This window comes from Salmo salar, chromosome ssa10 (genome assembly GCF_905237065.1).
Source record: "Salmo salar chromosome ssa10, Ssal_v3.1, whole genome shotgun sequence".
In the NCBI taxonomy this organism is placed as follows: Eukaryota; Metazoa; Chordata; class Actinopteri; order Salmoniformes; family Salmonidae; genus Salmo; species Salmo salar.
The window spans coordinates 49,325,301-49,349,771 of NC_059451.1; the positions used below are offsets into that span (position 1 = coordinate 49,325,301).

Below are 24,471 nucleotides of genomic sequence, written 5' to 3' on the forward strand. Positions count from 1 at the left end.
AAAACAACAGCACCATTAAGTACGGACACAGGCTACAGTTTGAGTGCAGCAACCCAGACACGTTCTGAATGGGGAACCAGAGGTTGTCTGCTCAACCAATGGACAGTGGAGTCACTCCTTTCCAATTTGTGACGGTAAATTGTATTTGTATTCATTTAAGACATTAGGAAAATAATGCAACACAAACAAGTTATTTATTGTTTAAAGTAGATTTACAATTATTTCCAACTCACACACAAAATTAAGCAAAATAAAGCATTTTGGAAAGGGTAGGAAAGTTTTCTGGACAGTTTGCTATTCTTGCTGGGAATGAAAGCAGCTTGGTACATTTCATCACTAGTGTAACGGCTGTCTTCAGAAATGAACCAAGGCGCAGCAGGTATGTGAATACTCATATTTAATTACCCAAAAAAGGAGTAAAGCATCCACAGGAAACAATAAACAAGACAGCAGCAACAGTTTGCAGGCTAACAAACGCAGTGCAAAACAACCACCCACAACCCCAAAGAAAAACACACACACCTATATAGGACTTCCAATCAAAGGCAACTCAACACACCTGCCTTCAATTGGAAGTCCCAATCAACAACACAAACATTTAACAAACACAAACCACCTGCCACATCCTGACCAAGACTAACACAATTACGCCCTCTGCTGGTCAGGACGTGACAACTAGTACTTCTATGACCTCACCCATGTCTTCCTAGAGCCCAAGGATTTCTGTGGACCACCTCCACATCTCATTAACAGAGACACAATGGGCCGTACCAGAGAACGTTATAGAAACAGAGAATCAGTTCATTATGAATGCCAGTCTTACTACACCCTTAATAGCCTTTCATCATACAAGACGTGTCCTAGTGGGATCTGGATTGGAGAGATGACATGCCTGAGTTAATTATATCTCTTAACCTGTTGGGTCTAGGGGGCAGCATTTGCACGTCTGGATAAAAAAAATGTACCCGATTTAATCTGGTTACTAATCCTACCCAGTAACTAGAATATGCATATACTTATTATATATGGATAGAAAACACTCTAAAGTTTCCAAAACTGTTTGAATGGTGTCTGTGAGTATAACAGAACTCATTTGGCAGGCAAAACCCTGAGACATTTTCTGACAGGAAGTGGATACCTGATGTGTTGTATTGACTTTAAACCTATCCCATTGAAAAACACAGGGGTTTAGGAATATTTTGGCACTTCCTATTGCTTCCACTAGATGTCACCAGCCTTTACAAAGTGTTTTGAGTCTTCTGGAGGGAGATCTGACCGAACAAGAGCCATGGAACGGTGATGTCCCATTAGACACCTGGCGCGCTACTTCATGTTGGGTACCCTCGTTCCAATACGTTATAAAAGAGTATGCATTCGTCCACCTTGAATATTATTCATGTTCTGGTTAAAAAAGGCCCTAATGATTTATGCTATACAACGTTTGACATGTTTGAACGAACGGAAATATATTTTTTCCCCTCGTTCATGACGAGAAGTCCGGCTGGCTTACATCATGTGCTAACGAGACGGAGATTTTTGGACATAAATGATGAGCTTTTTTGAACAAAACTACATTCGTTATGGACCTGTGATACCTGGAAGTGACATCTGATGAAGAGAATCAAAGGTAATGGATTATTTACATAGTATTTTCGATTTTAGATCTCCCCAACATGACGTCTAGTCTGTATCGCAACGCGTATTTTTCGGGCGCAGTGCTCAGATTATTGCAAAGTGTGATTTCCCAGTAAGGTTATTTTTAAATCTGGCAAGTTGATTGCGTTCAAAAGATGTAAATCTATAATTCTTTAAATGACAATATAATATTTTACCAATGTTTTCTAATTTTAATTATTTAATTTGTGACGCTGACTTGACTGCCGGTTATTGGAGGGAAACGATTTCCTCAACATCAATGCCATAGTAAAACGCTGTTTTTGGATATAAATATCAACTTGATAGAACTAAAAATGCATGCATTGTCTAACATAATGTCCTAGGAGTGTCATCTGATGGAGATTGTAAAAGGTTAGTGCATCATTTTAGCTGGTTTTATGGTTTTGGTGACCCTGTCTTTGACTTGACAAAACATTACACACAACTCTTGTAAATGTACTGTCCTAACATACTCTAAATTTATGCTTTCGCCGTAAAACCTTTTTGAAATCGTAAAACGTGGTTAGATTAAGGAGATGTTTATCTTTCAAATGGTGTAACATAGTTGTATTTTTGAAAAATTTGAATTTTGACATTTATTTGGATTCAAATTTGCCGCTCTTGAAATGCACCTGCTGTTGATGGAGTGCACCACGGGTGGCACGCTAGCGTCCCACCTAGCCCCAAGAGGTTAAACAACGTTTGCCTGATTCATATCCAATCACTCGCTCTCATCCCTACGCTATACCCATGCTCACTCCCATTCACAGATCATGGTGGATTGTTGGGATCAATTCCCTTTCAAAGCCCCCCTGTGATTGCTGACTAGCCAGGGGAGATAATAAGGGCCTAGGGATTGGAGTGAGGGAGCAAATTGGAACGGGGCCCCCAACTGCAATGCCACCTGATCTTCAGGACATATTCACACACTGATTCCTGTACCATCTTCACATTTCAGAACCTGTCACAGGCGTCGGAAGGATTAGACCAAGGCGCAGCGTGTATAGTGCTCATCTTCTTTAATTTTTGAGAGAACACTTAAACAAAAATAAACTAACGACAAACAACAGTTCCGTAAGGTACAACGACTATACAGAAAATAACCACCCACAAAACCCAAAGTAAAACAGGCTGCCTAAGTATGGCTTCCAATCAGAGACAACGAAAAACACCTGCCTCTGATTGGAAACCATACTCGGCCATACATGGTTAATGAAACATAGAAATTGAAAACTAGAACCAAAATCCCCTAGAACCAAAAAAATACAAAACACACAAAACAAACCCCCCCTGAAACGACCTGACCATTCTACTATGGCAAATGACCCTTTTCACTGGTCAGGATGTGACAGTACCCCCCCGAAGGTGCAGACTCCGACTGCACCTCAAACAAAAACTCCACAAAAACAACCTCAAACCTAAAGGAAGGGACGGGAGGGTGGCCACCATCTACGACGGTTCCTGCTACACCCTAGCCCTTCCGCCAATCCTCTAGCTACGGAGGTGGCTCTGGCTCCGGGCATAGGCCCCGTTCTGCGCTGCCGACCAACGCAGAAGGCTCTGGGCTGAGAGGCGTCGCTGGAGGCCCCGGGCTGAGAGGCGTCGCTGGAGGCCCCGGGCTGAGAGGCGTCGCTGGAGGCCCCGGGCTGAGAGGCGTCGCTGGAGGCCCCGGGCTGAGAGGCGTCGCTGGAGGCCCCGGGCTGAGAGGCGTCGCTGGAGGCCCCGGGCTGAGGAGCGTCGCTGGAGACTCCGGGCTGAGGAGCGTCGCTGGAGACTCCGGGCTGAGGAGCGTCGCTGGAGGCTCAGGGCTGAGGAGCGTCGCTGGAGGCTCTGGGCTGAGGGGCGTCGCCGAAGCTTTCGTGCCATGGATCATCACTACTGGTTCCGCGCCATGGATTATCACTGGAGGCTTTGTGCCATGGATCATCACTGGGGGCTCCGGGCCATGGGTTATCACTGGAGGCTTCATGCCATGGATTAACCCTACAGGCTCCGGGCCATGGATCATCACTGGAGGCTTCATGCCATGGATTATCGCTGGAGGCTCCGGACCATTGATCATCACTGGAGGCTTCCTACGGGGAGCTGGAACCGGTCTCACCAGACTGGTGAGACGCACAGGAGACTGGGTGTGCAGAGAAGGCACAGGGCACACTGAGCCGTGGAGGCGCACCGGAGGTCTGGAGCTCAGGGCTGGCACACTCCGTCCTGGCTGGATGGTCACTGTAGCCCGGCACGGGCGGAGCGCTGGCACAGTGCGAACTGGGCTGTGCTGGGGAATGTGAGCAGGCGCCGGATAAACTGGGCCGAGGAGACGCACTGGCGGCCAGATGCGCTGAGCAGGCAAACTCCTTCCTGGCTGAGTGCCAACTCTAGCACGGCAACACTGCGGAGCCCGTACCGACCGCACCGGACTGTGCGTGCGGATGGGCGAGATAGTGCGCATTACCCCGTAATGCATTTCTCGCCCCTCTGCACGCCTGCTCCGCAGTGCCCTTTCCGCCAGCACCATTTCCCGGATTCTCACGTCGAACTCAACGCTTGACTCCTTTCTTGGTTCCGGTTTGCTCCACGGCTCTCTCCTGTACGCCCGGGAAGATAGGTCAAACATGGAAAATGAAACATAGAAATAGAAAACTAGAAACAAAATCCCCTAGAACCAAAAAAAAACAAAACACACAAAACAAACCCCCCCTGTCATGCCCTGACCTTTCTACTTTGGCAAATTACACTTTTCACTGGTCAGGACGTCACAGAACCCGAGGCCCTTGTAACCTTATCCAGTTTGGGATGAACAGCTGATGAACACACAGAACATCCAATGAGCATATTGGACAGAAAATAAAAAGACCCTACATTTACCACATGGGGATCATATCACTGTTAAGTGTGCTGCTCATGGTAGACTTAGCCAGGTAGTGTTGGTTTTCATCAGCAGTGCATACATGGGGTCATGACTTTGCCTCTTTGCCCATATTGATCTCAGCTTACGGAAAGTGATGACTCCTGTCTTGTTGGACGAACATGTCAATGAATAACCCCTGTCAATAGTTTGCTCCAATTATTTACAGATTCATGGTTTCATGATTGTCCAACATTAAATAAAGTGCCTCTGGTTCATATTTACTCATCTACTCTTTAGTTCATTGTTATCTGGGAATATTATCATCAGGTATTGTTTACAATATTGAAGCAGCCAGACAATATCTATTAAAATTATTCCTGTGGTGTTCTTTGCCATGTATTTCAACTACATCATCATCACTGAGTGAATCTTGAACATTAAGGCAGGAATACTGACTTTCAATTCTCATATGCAAGAAAACGTTTAATGTTTTGTTTAGTTGGTAAGGTAATATGGGCTAAACCCTGGCATGCTCCTGAGGTGTAGAAATTGATTTTGGCCTTCCCATTTGGCACTGGAAAACATGGCTTTATGGGAAACAGTTATCTTGCCTTACTGGAACAAACATTCTGAAGGCCATGTCAATAGACAGTTAACCAGACTTATGTAAGGGTTGTGTAAGTACAGTATTTGTTGTTCAACATCTTCTGTGATTCAATGACCATATAAATGTTTTAATGGAGCCTATCAGCATTCAAACTAACTGTCTTTCTAGCTCTAAACTATCCTCAGCCACATGCTTTAACCTCACTGGTAGATGAGGCTAGCTCTAAACTATCCTCAGCCACATGCTTTAAACTCACTGGTAGATGAGGCTAGCGCTAAACTATCATCAGCCACATGCTTTAACCTCACTTGTAGATGAGGCTAGCGCTAACCCTACAGTATGCATATTAGAATATTGTTGATATGTAAGTATATGATGTAGCTAAAACAATAAGTGCAACACTAGTGGAAGAACAAGTATAGTATAGTATATATTTAATTTTTATTTTTTATTTATCCTTTTTGAGGGGGTTTGACAGGACAAAAAGACACAAACCAACAGACATTCCACAAATACGCATGCATCCTCCCACCTACTCCCCTCCACAGGACCTTACTGGAGTACATACAGTGTCAAAGTAGTGATTTTAAGCTGTCAAGAGTTGTATTCCAAATGTCAATATTGTCTGATTTTGCATCCTGCAGTTGACAGATCGACAGTTCAAGTTGAGCTATGTCTTTGAATGAGGAAATTGCTGACGTGGTAGAGTGTGTGGGGCTTGGCATTGTAAGGCAACCATTCTCTTGGCTGCTGTTAGGCCAGCAAGCCAAATCCTTCTTTGCCTGTATATTGGGTTCAGTCATCATTAAGCAGAAGCACATTGGAAAGACAATAGTATAGTATATACAGTATAGTTCAACATACTACAATTTTTTATTATTTTGATAATTTTTTTATTTATTTCACCTTTATCTAACCAGGTAGGACAGTTGAGAACAAGTTCTCATTTACAACTGCCACCTGGCCAAGATAAAGCAGTGCGACAAAAACAACAACAACACGGAGTTACACATAAACAAATGTACAGTCAATTACACAATAGAAGAATCTTTGTACAGTGTGTGCAAATGTAGAAGAGTAGGGCGGTAAGGCAATAAATAGGTCATAGAGGCTAAATAATTACAATTTAGCATTAACACTGGAATGACAGATGTGCAGATGATTATGTGCAAATAGAGACACTGGGGTGCAATAGAGCAAGAGGATAAATAACAATATGGGGATGAGGTAGTTGGGTGTGCCATTTACAGATTTGCTGTATATAGGTACAGTGATTGGTAAGCTGCTCTGACAGCTGATGCTTAAAGTTAGAGAGGGAGATATAAGAATCCAGCTCCAGTGATTTTTGCAATTTGTTCCAATCATTGGCAGCAGAGAACGGGAAGGAAAGGCGGCCTAAGTAAGTGTTGGCTTTGGGGATGTCCAGTGAAATATACCTGCTGGAGTGCAGCGGTGGGTGTTGCTATGGTGACCAGTGAGCTGAGATAAGGCGGGGCTTTACCTACCAAAGACTTATAGATGACCTGGAGCCAGTGCGTTTGGCGATGAGTACGTAGTGAGGGCCAGCCAACGAGAGCATACAGGTCGCAGTGGTGGGTAGTATACGGGGCTTTGGTGACAAAACAGATGGCATTGTGATAGACTACATCCAGTTTGCTGAGTAACACATTGTATCCTTTACACATGTCTAAATAAAGTTACATAAAGTTACAAATAAAGTTACATTGTATCCTTTACACATGTCAAAACAATATTAGGTAACACATTGGTTCCTTCAGACAGTATGTGATGACAGTCCATGGTGACATCTGCTTCATGGCCCACATGCCATCAGGCAGCTCCAGTAGCTTTAATCCAGGGCTTGAGTTCAACGGTGGTGTTGCCGTATAGAATGAGCCTCTGGCAGAGGAACATCTGCATACAGTCTAGCCACACCCACCACTTCCTCCCGGCCTTTGACTGGGCCTTGCTGCTCTCTAGCTGCTTGTGGCTGGGGCCTCTTCCTGTCCTTCTTCCACTTCTTCTTGTTCTTCCTTGTTTCAGTGTTACCAGAGTTCTGTTGGGAGACTGGAGGAGTCATCAGGTCATATTATCCAGGCTCAGTCACGACAGAAGTGGTGTCAGGCTCATAGACCTTAAGCACCAACTGTTTGGGCCTCTTGCAGAAGAATTGTACTCTTGAAAAGACATGGTTGTGGTGTTACCATTTTAAAAAATGTATGGAAGGGATGTAGGGCAACACGCCATTAATGGTAAAGGTGTCAACGGATTGGGACATAAGTGTTCAGAGACACACTAGTGTATTTTTTAGGGACAATGAGGGACACTGGGAGCTTCTTTTGAGAAGAAAGATCAGTCAACTAAGTGAATGGGCTGGGGGCTGTGAAAAGTCTCAGGAGGGCAGTTCTTACACAGTATGAATTGTTGTGTATGGCACCTTTCAATCATTCTCATACACAATAACACATTTACTGTCTCTAAGCACAACCTAAAACCACTTCCTCATTTCAAAGACTTATCTGTAAACCTCGCCATGCCCATTGACTTTGACAGATCATTATTGTCAATAATGGACAACTACAAATACCTAGGTGTCTGGTTAGACTGTAAACTCTCCTTCCAGTTCTCTGCTGCCAATGACTGGAACGAACTACAGAAATCTCTGAAACTGGAAACACTTATCTCCCTCACTAGCTTTAAGCACCAGCTGTCAGAGCAGCTCACAGATCACTGCACCTGTACATAGCCCATCTATAATTTAGCCCAAACAACTACCTCTTCCCCTACTGTATTTATTTATTTATTTATTTTGCTCCTTTGCACCCCATTATTTCTATTTCTACTTTGCACTTTCTTCTACTACAAATCTACCATTCCAGTGTTTTACTTGCTATTTACTTTGCCACCATGGCCTTTTTGCCTTTACCTCCCTTATCTCACCTCATTTGCTCACATTGTATACAGACTTATTTTTCTACTGTATTATTGACTGTATGTTTGTTTTACTCCATGTGTAACTCTGTGTTGTTGTATGTTGTCGAACTGCTTTGCTTTATCTTGGCCAGGTCGAAATTGTAAATGAGAACTTGTTCTCAACTTGCCTACCTGGTTATATAAAGGTGAAATAAAATAACTAAATAAATAAATAGAAGCTCTTGGCATGGATTTTTGTAGACATGTCTTTGTATTGTGTTTTGAGAATCTCCAGAGAGAAGAATAAGGTGGTTGTGTAATTACTGTTGTAACCGCAAGGTGTGCCCCTTCCCTCATGCTTGTGAACCCAAAATGCTGACGATTTTGGGTATTTTTCAGCGGGGCAATGTAGAAGGACTCCAGATTACCTGAGTTTTACAAAGAGAAAAGGTAAAAAGAGAAAGGGGTGAGACTAAATTGATGACATGGTCTGAAAGATACTCCGTGGTCCTCAGGCTACATCCAACCACCTCGTTCCAGCTTGTGGTTTGGATCATTTTGATGTTTGTTAATATATCGAACGAGCTTGGGGTTACAGGTGGTCGTATCGAACGAGCTTGGGGTTACAGGTGGTCATATAGAACGAGCTTGGGGTTACAGGTGGTCATACAGAACAAGCTTGGGGTTACAGGTGGTCATACAGAACGAGCTTGGGGTTACAGGTGGTCATACAGAACAAGCTTGGGGTTACAGGTGGTAATATAGAACAAGCTTGGGGTTACAGGTGGTCATATAGTACGAGCTTGGGGTTACAGGTGGTCATATAGAACGAGCATGGGGTTACAGGTGGTTAGATGTAGCCTGAAGACCAGAGTATCTTTCAGGTCATGTAGTTCTGACAATATGCTGTGGCAGAGCCAGGGTGAAATTTCCCTTTAAGGTGTGACCAGTCCCTCTAGTTGCCTGGGCCTGTAACTGTAGGTTGTTTTCCACAGCTGTGCTGAAATACTGTAGTAGTTAGCTATCCTGGCAGACACTGAGGTCCTTCGGCTGCTGAGCAATATCTTTATTTTTCTAGGGATTTATAGCATTATATTTTTCATGTGGCGCACATATATACGTGGCAAAATAAACGAGGTTATATTCAACCAAAAATGAAATCTTTTATAATACAAAGCAAAGGCTATAGCAACAGAATTAACAAATTATTTTATATTGAGCCTTTTCACAAGAACTCTGTGATATTGCCTGTAATTCTACTGCAATAGATTGAAATCAATATTTTTAATTATACAAGTATTTTGGATCAATCCCCCACTCTTCAGTGCTCCCTGAGCGCTGGAACTCTGTAGACAAACATTAACTTTGGGATAGACACTATTTATGTTCTACTCCTTCCATTTTTACTGCATCTACCATTTGATCAACATGAAATCATCTCTGACTCTGCTGTGTCTGGTGGTATGGCTGAATGTGGATGCTTCATCAGCTCAGACTGGTAAGGATGTGTTTTCCTTCACTTTCTCACATGCTTCTAGTTCCCACATTGTGTTAGTATCCACTAATTGCTCTGTAAGACTCTGACTAGACTATACAAAGTGGGTTACCATAACTGATGTGTTTGCTTTGCTACTTTTATCAAATGCTGCACAACAAAATCAAATCAAATTGTATTTATCACATGCGGCGAATACAACAGGCTTAGACCTTACCGTGAAATGCTTACTTACGAGCCCTTAACCAACAATGCAGAGCTATGTGCTAAATAAACTAAAGGAAAAATAAGTACACAATAAAATAACAATAAAGAGGCTACAAACAAGGGGTGCCGATACCGAGTCAATGTGTAGGGGTACGGGGTAGGTGAGGTAATGAAGGTAATATTTACATGTACTGAAGGTAGGGGTCAAGTGACTATGATAATAAACAGAGTAGCAGCAGCGTACATGAACAGTGTGAAGGAATGTGTGTGTGTGATGAAAATATGCATATGTGTGTGTCCGTGTGTGTGTGTGTTGGAATGTCATTGTAATATGTGTGAGTGTGTGGCTATATTCCAGTGAGTTTACATCGAGCCTGTGCAAGAGAGTCAGTGCAAATAAATCAGTTTAAATAATAATAAAATAAGGGGGTAAATGCAAATAGTCTTTGTAGCCATTTCATTAACTGTTCAGTGGTCTTATGGCTTGGGGGTAGAAGCTGTTAAAGGAGCCTTTTGGTCCTAGACATGTCGCTCCAGTACCACTTGCCGTGCGGTAGCAGAGAGAACAGTCTATGACTTGGGTGGCAGGAGTCATTGACAATTTTTAGGGCCTTCCTCTGACACCGTCTGGTATAGAGGTCCTGGATGTCAGGGAGCTAAGCTCCAGGGATGTACGAGGCCATACGTACGACCCTCTGTAGCACCTTGCGGTCGGATGCCTAGTAGTTGCCATACCAAGTGGTGATGAAACCAGGCAGGATGCTCTCGATGGAGCTGCTGTTTAACGTTTTTGAGGATCTGAGGTCCCATGCCAAATCTTTTCAGCCTCCAGAGCCCTACTCACAACTTTTTTTGTGTTTGGACCATGATAGGTTCTTAGTGGTGTGGACGCCAATGAACTTGAAGCTCTTGACCTCCACTCCAGTCCCATCGATGTGAATGGGACGTGCTCGGCACTCCTTCTCCTGTTGTTCACAATAAGCTTGTTTGTCTTGCTCACATTGACGTAGAGGGCGTTGTCCTGGCACCACACTGCCAGATTGCTGACCTCCTTCCTATAGGCCGTCTCATCATCGTCGGTGATCAGGCCTACCACCATGTGTCGTCGGCATACTTAATGATGGTGTTGGAGTTATGCGTGGCCACACAGTCTTGGGTGAATAGGGAATACGAGGGGACTAAGCACGCACCCCTGAGGGGCCCCCGTGTTGAGGGTCAGTGTGGCGGATGTGTTATTGCCTACCCTTACAACCTGGGGGCGGCCCCTCTCCGGAAGTCCAGGATCCAGTTGCAGAGGGAGGTATTCAGTCCAAAGGTCATTAGCTTAGTGATGAGCTTGGAGGGCACTATGGTGTTGAACGCTGAGCTGTAGTCAATGAACAGCATTCTCACATAGGTGTTCCTTTTGTCCAGGTGGGAAAGGGCAGTCATCTGTTGATCTGTTGGGGTGGTATTTGAATTGGAGTGGGACCAGGGTTACTGAGATGATGGTGTTCATGTGAGCCATGATCAGCCTTTCAAAGTATTTCATGGCTACAGATGTGAGTGCTACGATGCGGTAGTCATTTAGGCAGGTTACCTTGGCTTTGTTGGGCACAGAGACTATGGTGGTCTGCTTGAAACCAGAAGTATATGGACAACTGCTCGTCAAACATCTCACTCCAAAATCATTAATTGTCACGCCCTGATCTGTTTCACCTGTCCTTGTGCTTGTCTCCACCCCCTCCAGGTGTCACTCATTATCCCCGGTGTATTTATACCTGTGTTTTCTGTTCCTCTGTGCCAGTTCGTCTTGTTTGCCAAATCAACCAGCGTTTATCTCCTAGCCCCTATTTTTCCCCAGTCTCTGTTTTTTCCTAGTCCTCCTGGTTTTGACCCTTGCCTGTACTGACACCGAACCCGCCTGCTTGACCATTCTTCCTGCCCTGACCTCGAGCCTGCCTAACGCCTTGTACTGTTTGGAGTCAGACCTGGTTACTGTACCCCTGCCTGTCCTGATCTCGAGACTGTCTAACACCCTGTACTGTTTGAACTCTGACCTGGTTTATGAACTCTCGCCTGTACCCGATCTGCCTGTTGCCTACCCCTTGGGTTATAATAAATATCGGAGCTCAACCATCTGCCTCCTGTGTCTGCATATGGGTCTCGCCTTGTGCCCTTATATTAATATGGTGTTGGTCCCCCCTTTGCTGCTATAACAGCCTCCACTCTTCTGGGAAGGTTTTTCCACTAGATGTTGGAAAAAAGCTACAGGGTCTTGCTTCCATTCAGCCACAAGAGCATTAGTGAGGTCAGGCACTGATGTTGGGCGATTAGGCCTGGTTCGCATTTGGCATTCCAATTCATCCCAAAGGGGTTTGATGGGGTTGAGGTCAGGGCTCTGTGCAGGCCAGTCAAGTTCTTCCATATCGATCTCGGTAAACCCATTCTTTATGGACCTATCTTTGTGCACAGTGTTTTTCAAATCAAATCACATTTTATTGGTTGCATAAACATGGTTAGCAGATGTTATTGCAAGTGTAGTGAAATGCTTGTGTTTCTAGTTCTGACAGCGCAACAAAATCTAAGAAGTAATCGAACAATTCCACAACAAATACCTAATACACACAAATTTCAGTGAAGGGATGGAATAAGAATATGTACATATAAATATATGGATGAGCAATGAACGAGCAAGATGCAATAGATGGTATAAAAACAGTATATACAGACGGGATGAGTAATGCAAGATATGTAACATCATTATTAAAGCGCCATTAATAAAGTGACTAGTGATCCACTTGTTAGAGTGGCAAATGATTTCAAGTCTGTATGCAGGCAGCAGCCTCTCTGTGTTAGTGATGGCTTTATAACAGTCTGATGGCCTTGAGATATAAGCTTTTTTTCAGTCACTCGGCCCTAGCTTTGATGCACACCTTCTGGATGGTAAATGGGGTGAACAGGCAGTGGCTCGGGTGGATATTATCCTTGATGTTCTTTTTGGCCTTCCTGTGACATCGGGTGGTGTAGGTGTCTTGGAGGGCATGTAGCTTGTCCCCGGTGATGTGTTGTGCAGACTGCACCACCCTCAGGAGAGCCCTGCTTTTGAGGGAGGTACAGTTGCTGTACCATGCGGTGATACAGCCCAAAAGGATGCTCTCAATTGTGCATCTGTAACAGTTTGTGAGGGTTTTATGTGACAAGCCAAATTTCTTCAGCATCCTGAGGTTGAAGAGGCGCTGCTGGGCCTTCTTCCCCACACTCTCTGTGTGGGTGGACCATTTCAGTTTGTCTGTGATGTGTACACCGAGGAACTTAAAACTTTCCATCTTCTCCACTGCTGTCCCTTCGATGTGGACAGGGGGGATGCTCCCTCTGCTGTTTCCTGAAGTCCACAATCATCTCCTTTGTTTTGTTGACTTTGAGTGAAAGGTTGTTTTCCTGACACCATACTCCCAGTGCCCACACCTCCTCCCTATAGGCTGTCTCGTCGTTGTTGGTGATCAAGCTTACTACTGTTATGTTGTCTGCAAACATGATGATCAAGTTGGAGGCGTGCATGGTCACACAGTCACGGGTGAACAGGGAGTACAGGATGGGGCTGAGCACACACCCTTATGGGGCTCCAGTGGATCAGCGAAGTGTAGATGTTGTTTCCTACCTTCATCACCTGGGGGCGAACCATCAGGTAGTCCAGGACCCAGTTGCACAGGGCAGGTTGAGACCCAGGGCCTCAAGCCTAATGATGAGCTTGGAGGGTACTATGGTGTTGAATGCTGAGCTGTAGCCAATGAACAGCATTCTTACATAGGCATTCCTCTTGTTCAGATGGGATAGGGCAGTGTGCAGTGTGATGGCGATTGCATCTTCTGTGGACCTATTGGGGCAGTAAGGTGACAGGTAAGGTGGAGGTGATATGATCCTTGACTAGTCTCTCAAAGCACTTCATGTTGACATGAGTAAATGCTACGGGGCGATAGTCATTTAGCTCAGTTACCTTTGCCTTCTTGGGTAAAGGATCAATAGTGGCCTTCTTGAAGCATGTTGGAACAGCAGACTGAGATAGGGAGAGATTGAATATGTCTGTAAACACATCAGCCAGTTGGTCTGTGCATGCTCTGAGGACGCTGCTAGGGATACCGTCTGAGCCAGCAGCCTTGCAAGGGATAACTCATTTAAAATGTCTTACTCACGTCGGCCATGGAGAAGAAGAACACAGTCCTTGGGAGTAGGCCGCGTCGGTGGCACTGTATTACCCTCAAGCGAACAAAGAAGGAGTTTAGTTTGTCTGGAAGCAAGACGTTGGTGTCCGTGAAGTGGCTGGTTTTCTTTTTGTAGTCCGTGATTGTCTGTAGACCCAGCCACATATGTCTCATGTCTGAGCCATTGATTTGCGACTCCACTCTGTCCTTATACCGACATTTCGCTATCATGCTGAAACAGGAATGGGCCTACCCCAAACTGTTGCCACAAATTTGGAAGCACAGAATCGTCTAGAATGTAATTGTATGCTGTAGCATTAATTTTTCCCTTCACTGGAACAAAAGGGACCTAGCCCAAACCATGAAAAACAGCCCCAAACCATTATTGTTCCTCCACCAAACTTTAAAGTTGCCGCTATGTATTGGGGCAGGTTGTGTTATCCTGGAATCCGCCAAACCTAGATACGTCCTTCAGACTACCAGATGGTGAAACGTGATTCATGACTCCAGAGAACGCATTTCCACTGCTCCAGAGTCCAATGGCGGTACATGGTGATCTTAGGCTGCTCGGTCAAGGAAACCCATTTCATGAAGCTCCGGACGAAAAGTTATTGTGCTGACATTGCTTCCAGAGGCAGTTTGGAACTGAGTGTTGATAACATGCCAAGAGGACGGAATGTGGTCATCTTCTACAGATTGTGAACGTATGTTCATACTGGAGAGTATATTGTAGTATGATATATTGAGAGTGTATTGGTTTACAGTATACATAGTTGAATCACTGTGTATTATTGTACAGGTCAAGAGAAAAAGGAAAGGGGGATACCTAGACAGTTACGGTATGATTCATGCTAACACTAAACATCTCTGTCATTGTAGTGATAACATGTGGTGATCCACGTGACCCTCTTGTGAGTTCTCCCTACCGCTGGCAGCAGGGTCAATTTGCAGGAACTCAGCGTTACAGCTGTAGAACTGGATTTAAAACCATGAATGTGTCACATTGTGTTCTATAATGTTTCATGTCCTTGTTTCCCCCAGAAATAGAGGGAGCATGTATCAACCCACCTGTGATGAATGGATTCATAGTTCAGTCAAATGAGAGGAATGTTGATCCCAGGAAAAGGAAGATATACTATTCCTGCAATGTAGGGTTCAAACCCTCTACCGGGGGTTGGTGGGGTGAAGCCACATGTACTGAGGGAACATGGTCTGGAATATTAGAGTGTATTGGTAAGAAAACAGATCCTCTAGATATTACCTCTTTACAAAGTAGATCAAGAACAGTGGAATGCATTTCCCTCTGACTTGGCTAGATTTGTCTGAAACTCAATCCCAATGCTCTGTCTCTCTAGATTTTTTCACTTGATTTTAATTGTCTGCAGTGGCCAGTCATCCTTGCTGTATATTTACTATATGTTTGAATAGTTTGGAGAAAAGGCCCCAGAAGCCCATTTGATATTATGTAATTACATAGGTAGTAGTTCTGTGTATGTACTGTGTGTATGTTTTCTACACAATAATATTTCATCAATATTTTCTTCTCTTGAAGCGCAAGGCATTATATGTGATCCTCCACCTAAAGTTGAAAATGCAATTGTTGAAATCCCATATCAAAATAAATATATAGAGGGATTTGAAGTGAATTATGAATGTCGCAAGTCCTTTGAAATAGAGGGACTTAAAAAACTTACTTGTGAAAATGGGAATTGGACAACTCCACCACCAACATGCAAACGTAAGTATTGATAACTGTTTGAAACTGATGCAGTAATTCAGTATAGAGTTACTCTACTATGAACAGCACCTATTCAAACAGGAATTTTTTATTTATTTAAATATTCAATGAGATGAAAAATTCTGTATCACATAACACCATTATTCTCCTCTCATACAATCAGGGACACTTGTTTAGGCATTGCTTGGTTTTACAGAAAATTCCATCTCTGATTTATAGTTTCTCAATATGTCTCCTATGTGTCCACTTTGAGGTAGTTGCTGTTGTTTTTTGCTATAATGCAATATAGTGTAGTTTTCCTAGATATGATCATGGATGAATTTCAGTGCATATTTACAGTATATATCACAAATTGTTATTGTATTATCGTGATAGTGTATTATGGTGCTGTATCATGGTACTGTATTATCATAGTATTGTATTATCATGGTATTGTATTATCATGGTCCTGTATTATCATGGTACTGTAAAATCTTGACAATGTATTATCATGGTACTGTATTTTCATGGTATTGTATTATCCTGGTACTGTATCATTGTAATGTATTTTCATGGTATTATATTATGATTTCTATCTATTCCCTGTTTAATCTAGCAAGCTGTCCTGATCCCCCTAGCATTGAAAATGGAGATTTCATCAAGGAAAAGAGAGATGATAAAGGTGTTATTACAGAGCTGTACTACCAATGCAGCAGACAGTATACACTGAGTTTCACAGGCAGCATCAGATGTCAGAATGGAAAATGGCCGAGCCCTCCAAAGTGTTTACGTAAGTACATTATTTTCAACTGGTCTGAAAATGGTGTCATATCTACATGTCAAGTGTATGTGAGTATATAAATGTATGAATATGTACTGTACACTAAGGGAATAAAATAATTACTGGGTTTCATTTCCATCAGGGCCTTGTGAGATTTCCACTTTTGATGCAGAGTACAATCTACAGAATTTATCCAAGAAAGATTATACTACGCACAATGAAAAAAAGACTCTTCAGTGCAAAGAGGGATATTACCATATATACAGACTTTTTGTATGGAATATAGTAGAAATTGAGGTGAAGTGTGATGATGGAGAGATGCAGTATGAAGACCACAAACCTATATGTAAGTTCATGTCATGTAAAGGAACACCCATCAGTGTAAGATAGTCATTCTGTCACGGTTGTCGTAGGGATGAGACCAAAACTAAACAAACACATACCTATATATAGGACTCTCAATCAGAGGCAACTAGAAAACACCTGCCTCCAATTGAGAGTCCAACCCCAATTAACTAAACATAGAAATACAAAAGACTAGACAGAACATAGAAATACACTAACATAGAACAGTGCCCCAAAAAAAACGGAATACATAAATCAAATACCCTACTATACAAACCACCACCCCGAACCACATAAAACAAATACCCTCTGCCACGTCCTGACCAAACTACAATAACAACTAACCCCTATTACTGGTCAGGACGTGACAGTACCCCGTATGCACCTAAAAAAATAAACCCCTAACTAAAGGGAGGGAAGGGAGTGTGGCTGCCGTCAACGACGGCTCCTGTGCTACACCCCCCCTCCCCAAACCTCCTATAGTGGAGGTGGCTTAGGCTCAGGCCTTAATCCCCTACCTGACCCAACCACCCCCACTGAATGATCAGGACTGTGGGCAGTCTCTCTCGGTTCCGCACAGTGGGCCGTCTCTCTTGGAAGCTCCATTCAGTCTCCCGGACACTCTGGACGAGGCACCGTCTCCCGGACACTCTGGACGAGGCACCGTCTCCCGGACACTCTGGACGAGGCACCGTCTCCCGGACACTCTGGACGAGGCACCGTCTCCCGGACACTCTGGACGAGGCACCGTCTCCCGGACACTCTGGACGAGGCACCGTCTCCCGGACACTCTGGACGAGGCACCGTCTCCCGGACACTCTGGACGAGGCACCGTCTCCCGGACACTCTGGACGAGGCACCGTCTCCCGGACACTCTGGACGAGGCACCGTCTCCCGGACACTCTGGACGAGGCACCGTCTCCCGGACACTCTGGACGAGGCACCGTCTCCCGGACACTCTGGACGAGGCACCGTCTCCCGGACACTCTGGACGAGGCACCGTCTCCCGGACACTCTGGACGAGGCACCGTCTCCCGGACACTCTGGACGAGGCACCGTCTCCCGGACACTCTGGACGAGGCACCGTCTCCCGGACACTCTGGACGAGGCACCGTCTCCCGGACACTCTGGACGAGGCACCGTCTCCCGGACACTCTGGACGAGGCACCGTCTCCCGGACACTCTGGACGAGGCACCGTCTCCCGGACACTCTGGACGAGGCACCGTCTCCCGGACACTCTGGACGAGGCACCGTCTCCCGGACACTCTGGACGAGGCACCGTCTCCCGGACACTCTGGACGAGGCACCGTCTCCCGGACACTCTGGACGAGGCACCGTCTCCCGGACACTCTGGACGAGGCACCGTCTCCCGGACACTCTGGACGAGGCACCGTCTCCCGGACACTCTGGACGAGGCACCGTCTCCCGGACACTCTGGACGAGGCACCGTCTCCCGGACACTCTGGACGAGGCACCGTCTCCCGGACACTCTGGACGAGGCACCGTCTCCCGGACACTCTGGACGAGGCACCGTCTCCCGGACACTCTGGACGAGGCACCGTCTCCCGGACACTCTGGACGAGGCACCGTCTCCCGGACACTCTGGACGAGGCACCGTCTCCCGGACACTCTGGACGAGGCACCGTCTCCCGGACACTCTGGACGAGGCACCGTCTCCCGGACACTCTGGACGAGGCACCGTCTCCCGGACACTCTGGACGAGGCACCGTCTCCCGGACACTCTGGACGAGGCACCGTCTCCCGGACACTCTGGACGAGGCACCGTCTCCCGGACACTCTGGACGAGGCACCGTCTCCCGGACACTCTGGACGAGGCACCGTCTCCCGGACACTCTGGACGAGGCACCGTCTCCCGGACACTCTGGACGAGGCACCGTCTCCCGGACACTCTGGACGAGGCACCGTCTCCGGACACTCTGGACGAGGCACTGTTGCCGGAAGCTCGGGACTGGGCTGACGCACTGGAAGCCTGATGCGTGGGGCTGGTAGTGGAGGTACCAGACTGGGGACACGCACCTCAGGGCTAGTGCGCGGAGCAGGAGCCGGCCGAGTTGGACTGGAAGCCTGATGCGTGGTGCTGGTACTGGAGGTATCAGACTGGAGACACGCACTTCAAGGCTAGTGCGAGGAGCGGGAACAAGACTTACTGGACTGGGCTGATGTACTGGAAGCCTAGTGCATGGGGCTGGTACTGGAGGTATCAGACTGGCGGCACGCACTTCAAGGCTAGTGCGAGGAGCGGGAACAGGACGTACTGGACTGGGCTGATGCACTGAACCGTAGAGGCTCACTGGCGGTCTCGAGCGCAGGACTGGCACCGCCCATACTGGCTGGGTACCCAATTCCCCCTGGCAAATGCGGGGAACTGGCACTGCGCACACCGGCCTAAAAACACTTGGCCTCTCCACAGTACACAATAACCCGAAGCACGGGACCTGTCCAGTCAAAGGTTGCTCAACAAAAGCATGGGGACTTGGCTTGGGGCTTAATCCTTGCCCAGCCAAACACCCCGTGTGCCCCCCCCCCCAAAACAATTATTGGGGCGGCCTCTCCACCTTTACCTGCTTCCCAGGCAGGCTGTCACAATGGTCCAGTAGTTGTTCCCACGTCCAGTCAATCCTTGCCTCTAATACCTCCAGCGACCAGGATGCCATTACCTCCCGAGCGCGCTGTTTTCTCCACCCCATGTGCTGCTCCCGACAGTCCACCCGTTGCTCCTTCCACCGCTGCTTGGTCCTTGGTTGGTGGGAGATTCTGTCTCGGTTGTCGTAGGGATGAGACCAAAACACAGCGGGTATATGTACACTCATCTTCTTTATTAAGGACAAAGAAGGAAAAACCAAAATAAACACGTATACAACAAACACAAAAGAACTAGACAGTCTTGTCAGGTACAAACAGCAAAACAAGAAACTATCTCCCACAAAGTACTAAACAAACACATACCTATATATAGGACTCTCAATCAGAGGCAACTAGAAAACACCTGCCTCCAATTGAGAGTCCAAACCCAATTAACTAAACATAGAAATACAAAAGACTAGACAGAATATGGAAATACACTAACATAGAACAGTGCTCAAAAAACCCCGGAATACATAAATCAAATACCCTACTATACAAACCACCACCCCGAACCACATAAAACAAATACCCTCTGCCACGTCCTGACCAAACTACAATAACAACTAACCCCTATTACGGGTCAGGACGTGACACATTCTCTCAACATTAACAGGTTAACATCATCTAATATATGGAATACATAAGTCCAGAATGCCCTGCGAGCTATCGACTGTAGATTAATACAATAGAAATGGATAGTATTCTCATTTTTATTTAAACCTTTTTTTATGAAAATCAATCCACCTGTTTGATAATATTCAATGAGGCCACTATGTGTAACCTTCTGACTGTAAAAACAAAATAATTTGTTCTTTGCTTTTTAGGTAGCCATCTTTATTCATAGGTAGATGATGAACATAATGGGTAAGTTAAATTAACAAGAAGAATGGCATGTCTTATAATCACACAAACCTGTCGACATAGTGAAGGCAGAGCAAGTTCCTGAAGTCAAGTATTATACACAGTATTATACACAGTACTATAAACAGTACTATTAACAGCACTATTAACAGTATTATAAACAGTATTATAAACAGTACAATGAACAGTATTATAAACAGTGTGATCAACAGTGTTATCAACAGTGTTATCAACAGTATTATAATCAATATTATGAACAGTATGTGATGGCTTATCAGTGAAGCGTAACAGAAACATGTTGGAGCATAACATCACATCAAGCAGGAGTAATTTCTCTAATCATTAACACACAGTGAAAGGTCACATGGTTAAACACTGTCTACTCTCTTCTATAGTAGTAGTGATCAGAAGTATTACTCCACAGACTCTGATCTATAGTGGTAGTGATCAGCAGTATTACTCCACAGACTCTGATCTATAGTAGTAGTGATCAGCAGTATTACTCCACAGACTGATCTATAGTATCCTGCCATGTGATTTAATTCCTACAGATATCCTACAGAGTCATGATGTTCCCTCCGTCAAATGCAAGAATCCTTACAAAGCCGCCTTTATATGCAAGGAGAAGATCTATTTGATTTTGTGGTTTCTTTGTCGCTTGTTTAATTTAGGTTTAGAAAAAATGTGAGCCATCCAGTAATGGAATACATGTAGTGTCTTTTTCAACATTTGACATTGTATCACCGTTGTAACAAAATAACAGTATCTTCCAAATCATATCAGTCTCAGCTTCACTATAATAACAGTACAGCTATCTAAAGCTAGACTAAAATGGTACATTTGTTATATTAGTACAAAGAGATAGGATGTTCACACAATCACATCAAGTTTATAAATTGCCTGGCTGGGCTGATAAGACAGTGGCTTGCGCAGTCAGATAGAACAGTAAATGGGCATTTTAACATCATAGATTTAGCTGGTGGTAGCTTGTGGAATAGACACTGACTGGAATGTGGTTTTAACCAATCATTATTCAGGATTAGACCAACACGCTGTATAATGTGGAAATATCCTCCTGTATCTTCCAGCTGTGTGATTCATTATCTGAAGGTTTAATATAAATGAACAACTGATGTTATGATTGTGATTGACCTCATCAAGGAAGACAATAAAGTTGTGGAAAAGAGATGACACGTTGTCTCCATGAGACTTTACAAGGCTATAGTACAACAGAATAAGATGATTTACCAATGTTATCCTAACAAATACACATTAAAGCTGACTGAAACCATTTCTCAGATCAGTATCACTGTTGTCATTGATCGTTCTTGTAAATCAGTTTTGTCTCATCATCCACCTATAGCTGCTTTCTCAGGTGAACAGTAGATCTTCTCTAGTGTCTCAGGACAGCATAAGTAATGCCTCAGTTGGTCATGTTTTTTTTATGCATTTGCTTTTCTTCTTGCCTCTGGTGATCTCAGCTTACTGGACGTGATGGCAACTGTCTTGTTGGACAAACGTATCCATGCATAATTGATTGTACAACATTAAATAAAGTATATCTGGTTCTCATTTACTATTTCGTTCATCTGGGAATTTTATCATCAAGTATTTTCTAGGATATTGAAGCAGCCAGACAATATCTATTAAAATGTCCCTGAGGTGTTCCTTGCCATGTATTCCTGAACATTAAGGCAGGAATTTTGACCTTCAATTATTATATGCAAGAAAACATTTGTCACGTTCGTTGTACGAAGGAGACCAAGGCGCAGTGTGTGTATCGTTCCACATTTTATTATCACTGTGAAACTATGCAAGGCATATAAATAAACTAATAAACAAAACAAATCGTGACGAAGAGGTGCAACATACACTAACTCAAAATAATCTCCCACAAACCCAGGTGGGAAAAACAACTACTTAAATATGATCCCCAATTAGAGACAACGATGACCAGCTGCCTCTAATTGGATGTCATCCCAAGAAAAAAAACCCATAGAAAAACAGAAACTAGAACCACACAACATAGAAAATGTAAACTAAACAAAAGCCCCTGTCACGCCCTGACCTACTCTACCATAGAAAATAAAAGCTTTCTATGGTCATGTTATGAATGTTTTGTTTAGTTGATAGGCTAATATTGGAGAAACCCTGGCATGCTCCCAAGGTGTAGCATTTTGTTTTGCCCCCCCCCCCCTGTTGCCCCTGGAAAACATGGCTTTATGGGAAACAGTGATATTGGCTTACTGCAACAAACAAAGCCATAACCATAGACAGTTGACCAGATTTATGTAAGGCTTATGTAAGTACAATATTTGTTGTTAAACATCTTTTATGATTCAATAATGATGGTACAAATGTTTCAATGGAGCCTATCAGCATTAAACCATTTGATAACTGTATGTCAGAATGTGTGCGTACTGGTAGCGAAGTCAGGTGCAGGAGAGCAGAGATGTGTGAACAGGCGCACACTTTATTTAGGCAAAAGTGCAAAATGCGCAAAACAGTCACAAGAATTTTGTTTAACAATAAACATCTTCGTGACAAAATAACAGAAAAAAAACAAGCCAGTCTGGCGCGTCAACAATACACATGTAACACAACAATCTTACACAAAGACATGATGGGGAACAGAGGAACCAATACATGTAGATTGATTGGGGAATGAAAACCAGGTGTGCAGGGAACAAGACAAAACAAATGGATACATGAAAAATGGAGCGGCGATGGCTAGAAAGCCGGTGATGTCGACCGCCGAACGCCGCCCGAACAAGGAGAGGAGCCGACTTCGGCGAAAGTCGTGACACTGTAGCCCTCAATGTCTTTCTATCGCTAAACCTACAGTGTGCACATCAAAATATTGTAGATACATTATGCCTCAATATTATGTCGAAAAAACAATATTTGCAACACTAATGGAAGACCAAGTATAGTATAGTAAAATACAGTATAATATAATATAATAGGCCAAGTATCGTGGATATATTTCAACATACTTCAAATTAAAATCATAAAAATGAGTTGTTTTGCACAATTAAAAATACACTGAACCAACACATTTCCTACATTGAGCATTTTAACAACAACTGTACGATATTTTCTGTGTCAAATCAAATGTTGTTTGTTACATGCGCCAAATACTACATGAAAATGAAATGCTTACTTACAAGCCCTTAACCAACAATACAGTTTGAAGAAAAATAAGAGTTAAGAAAATATTTACTAAAAAAACGAAATTAAAATAAAATAAAAAAGAGCACCAATAAAATAACAATAACCAGGCTATATACAGGGGGTACCGGTACCGAGTCAATGTGGAGGCTATATACAGGGGGTACCGGTACCGAGTCAATGTGGAGGCTATATACAGGTGGTACCGGTACCGAGTCAATGTGGAGGCTATATACAGGGGGTACCGGGGTCAATGTGGAGGCTATATACATGGGGTACCCGTACCGGGGTCAATGTGGAGGCTATATACAGGGTGTACCGTTACCGAGTCAATGTGGAGGCTATATACAGGTGGTACCGGTACCGAGTCAATGTGGAGGCTATATACAGGGGGTACCGGTACCGAGTCAATGTGGAGGCTATATACAGGGGGTACCGGTACCGAGTCAATGTGGAGGCTATATACAGGGGGTACCGGTACCGAGTCAATGTGGAGGCTATATACAGGGGGTACCGGTACCGAGTCAATGTGGAGGCTATATACAGGGGGTACCGGTACCGAGTCAATGTAGAGGCTATATACAGGGGGTACCGGGGTCAATGTGGAGGCTATATACAGGGGGTACCGGTACCGGGGTCAATGTGGAGGCTATATACAGGGGGTACCGGGTCAATGTGGAGGCTATATACAGGGGGTACCGGGTCAATGTGGAGGCTATATACAGGGGGTACCGGTACCGGGGTCAATGTGGAGGCTATATACAGGGGGTACCGGTACCGAGTCAATGTGCGCGGGTACATGTTAGTCAAGGTTATTCAGGCAATATGTACATGTAGGTAGGGGTAAAGTGACTCTAAATAGATAATAAACAGTGAGTTATAAATAGTTAGTTATAAATAGTTATAAACAGCGTAGAAAGGAAGGGTCAATGCTAATAATAGGGGTTGATTAGCTGTTCAGCAGTCTTACGGTTTGGGGGTAGAAGTTGTTAAGAAGCCTTTTGGACCAAGACTTCGCTCTCCAGGTACCCAGTGGTGTACGGTA

At 44.5% G+C, this 24,471-nt stretch overlaps 2 protein-coding genes across 3 annotated transcripts in view; both read left to right on the forward strand.

Annotated features, from left to right (window-relative positions):
- LOC106560552 (coagulation factor XIII B chain) overlaps positions 1–24,471 on the forward strand; it is a 65,503-nt gene that overhangs the window by 7,161 nt on the left and 33,871 nt on the right. The window lies entirely within an intron of this gene.
- LOC106590829 (complement factor H) lies at positions 9,227–21,446 on the forward strand. The gene is made up of 7 exons (XM_045687891.1): positions 9,227–9,519; positions 14,946–15,137; positions 15,457–15,642; positions 16,238–16,411; positions 16,545–16,748; positions 20,219–20,258; positions 20,807–21,446. Exons 1-6 carry the CDS (start codon positions 9,405–9,407, stop codon positions 20,236–20,238), a joined length of 891 nt encoding a protein of 296 aa, XP_045543847.1. The 5' UTR covers positions 9,227–9,404; the 3' UTR covers positions 20,239–20,258; positions 20,807–21,446.